The following is a 4182-nucleotide window of genomic DNA, read 5'->3' on the forward strand; positions in this document are numbered from 1 at the left end:
TGAAAAAATTTACAAGTCATAAATTGAAATTTTTGAAAATTTACATCTACTGTCCCAATAATTTTGAACACTAAACTCAAAATTAAATGTATGGGTTTTTCATAATATAAATTTTTATTATTTTTTATAGTATTTTAATTTTTATGACAAAAGAATTAAAAGAAAGTCTCATTGCAGGTTTCTCTCTCCTAGTCCCTTCATAAATTCTCATTCGTTCTCAAGCAATTCCCCTTTCTCTCTCTCTCTAGCTCACTTTCTCACTGCCTCCTCTCTCTATGAGAAGTGAGATACCCCTCCTTGCTAAAGAAGAAGAAGAAATAAGGAAAGGAATAAGGAACAAGGCATGAAAAACACCTTAAGGTGTTGCATCTCTTGCATTCTTCCCTGCGGAGCTCTCGATGTGATCCGTATCGTTCACTCCAACGGCCGCGTCGAGGAACTCACCGGCTCCGTCAAGGCCTCCGACATCATGAAGGCTCACCCTAAGCACGTCCTCAAGAAACCTTCGTTCTCCTCCTCCTCCTCCGCCGCCGCCTCCGACGGCGTCTCCCCCCGCATCGTCATCGTTCCTCCCGACGCCGACCTCCAACGCGGCAAGATTTACTTCCTCATGCCTCTCCCTCCGTCCGCTGCCCCGCCGATGCCGGAGAACAACCGCCCGAGGTCGTCGTCGGGGTCTGCGACGGCGAGGAGCAAAAAGAGGAAGGAGCACAGAGAGAAAACGATCTGTAATGGTCGTGCCGGTAATTTTCTTGTCTCGTCCGATCGTTACTTGAACGATATCCTGTCGGAGAAGCTCTCGACGCAGCGAGAACGAAGACGTGGACGCGTCGCCGTGTGGAGGCCTCACTTGGAGAGCATTTCAGAGTCCATCATCGATTGATCTGTAACGAGAGCCGCGCTCTGTTCTTTAATATATTTTAATTTGTTCAAAATCTTTCTGCTTAATTTGCTCTCACGAGGCTTCTTCTTCTTCTTCTTCTTCTTCTTCATCAGTAATTAAATCCACATATGTTTAGAACTCAAACTATACTTCTCAATCCATTTTTCAATTTACAGAGAACACATGCCGTTCTGTTTTTCTTCTCTGCTTCGTCATCCTCCTCTGCTTTTGACTCTGTACTTCAACTGAGTACTTAATTAGGTTTTATAACTCTAATTGAGAAATAACAAACACTGTGTAATTAACAATAATATCTTAGGATTTTGAATCTGTTTTAGAGTTGGAGATAGATCACCTGAATCTTCTGTTAACTATTGAGCTTTCATGATCATTCTCTGGGTTTTTTCCTTTTTTTCCCCCTGTTCGGTACAGTGGAACTCCGTGGTTTGAAACTTGACAGATTAGAGAGATTCATTGACGGAAAATTATTACTAACCATCCAATTATTATTATTATTATTGGGACCTTTTAATCTAAAGGTACAGCCTGATTTTCTAACTTATAGATGTGGCTTGAATTTATCATCATCATATCAAATGTCAACAAGGTTAATCAGCCTTCTAAAACCTAAATTATTGCGCCACAAATATTTTGGACTCTAAATTTTTTAAATATGTTAAAAAAAATTTAACTTTCAAATTTTAAGGGCATTAAACCTCGTCATTAAATCAGAAAAAACAATTATTATTTCTATAATTGTGGCACCCAATGATATGCTAGTGTGATACTTATCTTGATCAATAAAAATAATGACTGTTTTGTCTGACTTAAAAGAAAATTTCAGATGCTTAAAATTTAGAATTTGAGAGAGAACTTTTACACATTTTAAAAATACAAGATTTAAAATATTATTCATGTAATAATTTAAGGATATAAGATGCTCATTAATTCATAAACAATATCTCTATTGTAATGTCCAAAAGATGCAAGTTTAAAGAAATGTTATTTTTGAGTTATTTATAAAAAAAACAAATGATAATTAGAATGATTTAGTTTGTCAGAATGGTAAGAAACCCACTCATACAAAGTATAAAAAGATGCAGGTTCAAATTAACAATAAAGATTAAGTCTGGCTTTTTTTTTTTTTTGAGCAAAAAAAGATTAGGTCTAGCTAAAAAAATTAATCTTTTACAACTTGGGGAATCAATGTTCAATTTGAATCATCATTAGGTAAAGATGTTTCTATTAAATGTATGATCGTGTCTCGGAAAATAATGAAACATATCAATTCTAAGTAAGTCTAGTGAGTTTTTCTCAACAAATAATAATTATTAATTATACAAAAATGTAATCAGGTTGCATGGTTGATAGAAATCGAGGTACACTAGAAAATAATTCAGGCAAGATGTAGTTATATTTGACCTTAAAAAAAAAAAGATGCAGTTATAATTTCAAAGGATAGAGGAAAAGGAGGTGATAATTATCTAATTTTGGGGAAGGTATAAAGATAAAAGCTTGACAAGAAAGAAAGAAAGAATGAATGAATGGGGTTGTGATTGGTTGTGTGTGCCTTGAATTGATGTGAAAGAGTATTACATGAGAAAAAAGAAGTGAGAGACTAAAAGATTATAGATCCTACTTTGCACTGTTCAATGTTGAGAGACACCATCTGTAAATTCCGTATAATGGATGGTGATTGCGACGTGATCGATGTTATGTGTTCCAGGGAAAATTATAGCTGGGGAATAAATAACAAGTATAATTAATTAATTTTGCTTCTTCAAACACAAAAATAAAAAAAAGAAAAAAGTTTTGAAAAGTTAAATTAAAAATTTTAAAGTTAATACTCCCTTCATAAAAATATAATATATTTTTAATTAAATCTTATCTTTTTAATATTATATTTATTTTTATTAAATATTTTATAACAAATATAAAGTCATTTATCAATAAAGATATTTTTAAAAAAAGATAATAATCATATTTTAAAAGATTAAAAATGCTATAAATTTTTTAATATTTAACTTCTTAAAAAATATTTTATATTTTTAAATGAATGGGTATAACATGCCTTTAAATCAAACTTCATTTTTTATATTCATTCTTTAAATTAAAACATACTAAAAATTAAATGCATGTTAAATTACCTATTTTTAAAATACTTTTTTCTTTGAAAAATAAAAAATAAAATAATTTGTTTGAAAATGTATTTTTTAATTATATGTTCTAAAAATTAAAAGCTATATTAAAAATTTTACTTTTCCTCCATTTTGATAAGATTTTTTAGGCATTCTCCCTAATTTATTGCCCGATCGAATTTCAATTTACATATGTCAAAAATATGTTTAAGAGATCTGACTACCTTTTGGATTAAGCAAAAGCATATTTCAGATCTGGTTTTAATATACTATTTTGATTTATATACGTTCCTCTAATCCAATTTATATATATATTTTTTGGTGAAATCCTCCAATCCAATTTATAAATTATTTTCAATATATTTTACTATTGAATTATAAAAACTTTAAAACTTATTGATTATATTTAAAATCTTTAATAAAACTATTATTTAGTAAACTCAATAATAAAAATTATAAATAAAAAAAATTACTCTCCATGTTGTATAAATAAAATTGGAGGGAGTAGAAGGATCCGTGTGAGGGAGTGATTTCTAAGAATGGAAAAGGTTGGGCGATGAATGGTTCTCGGAGGAAAACGATGAAGTAGTTCGCTTCGTCGGTGTCAGTCTTTCTGATTTCTTGAAAGAGTAGAACATGAGAACGTGACCTCAGGCTCCCTTCACTTTCCTTACCTGCCGTCACAAAATAAAATTCAACTTCTTTATTCAACTAATTAAAATAATACCTATTTTCTTCATTTAAATAACTGATTAAAAATTAAAAAAAAATAGTTGGGGACTTGAATTTCGAACGCTTACGTTTACACTCTTCCGTTTTCAAACACTCCTTCCATCTTTTTAAAATTATTTTTAACATATTTTATTAAAATTTTAAAAAATATTTAAATTTAATAAATTTTTAATTTTATCTCTATTAAATATCATACTTTAATAATATTTTTTTAACATTTAATAAAAGATGAAAGGAAAAAATTTATGATAAAAATTTAATAATGTAACTTATCAATAGAAAAAAAAAAGTTCTCTTTACCTTATAAATAGAACAAGAGAAAGTATAAAGTATTTTTAACTAACTCTCATATATCAATAAAAATTTATTATTTTAGTTGAAATCACGTAAAATCCTAATAATTTCTTAGTTTTGTGTCTAATAATATTA

At 29.9% G+C, this 4182-nt stretch overlaps 1 protein-coding gene across 1 annotated transcript; it reads left to right on the forward strand.

The window, feature by feature from the left end:
• The first annotated feature begins 222 nt into the window (after window positions 1–222).
• On the forward strand, window positions 223–1082 carry LOC129287173 (uncharacterized). Its single transcript, XM_054923355.1, has one exon. The coding sequence runs from the start codon at window positions 344–346 to the stop codon at window positions 881–883; it is 540 nt and encodes a 179-aa protein (XP_054779330.1). The 5' UTR covers window positions 223–343; the 3' UTR covers window positions 884–1082.
• The last annotated feature ends 3100 nt before the right edge of the window (window positions 1083–4182 follow it).

Source organism: Prosopis cineraria, unplaced genomic scaffold (assembly GCF_029017545.1).
Source record: "Prosopis cineraria cultivar Desert tree isolate PC_DT_omini unplaced genomic scaffold, ASM2901754v1 PC11, whole genome shotgun sequence".
Classification (NCBI taxonomy): Eukaryota; Viridiplantae; Streptophyta; class Magnoliopsida; order Fabales; family Fabaceae; genus Prosopis; species Prosopis cineraria.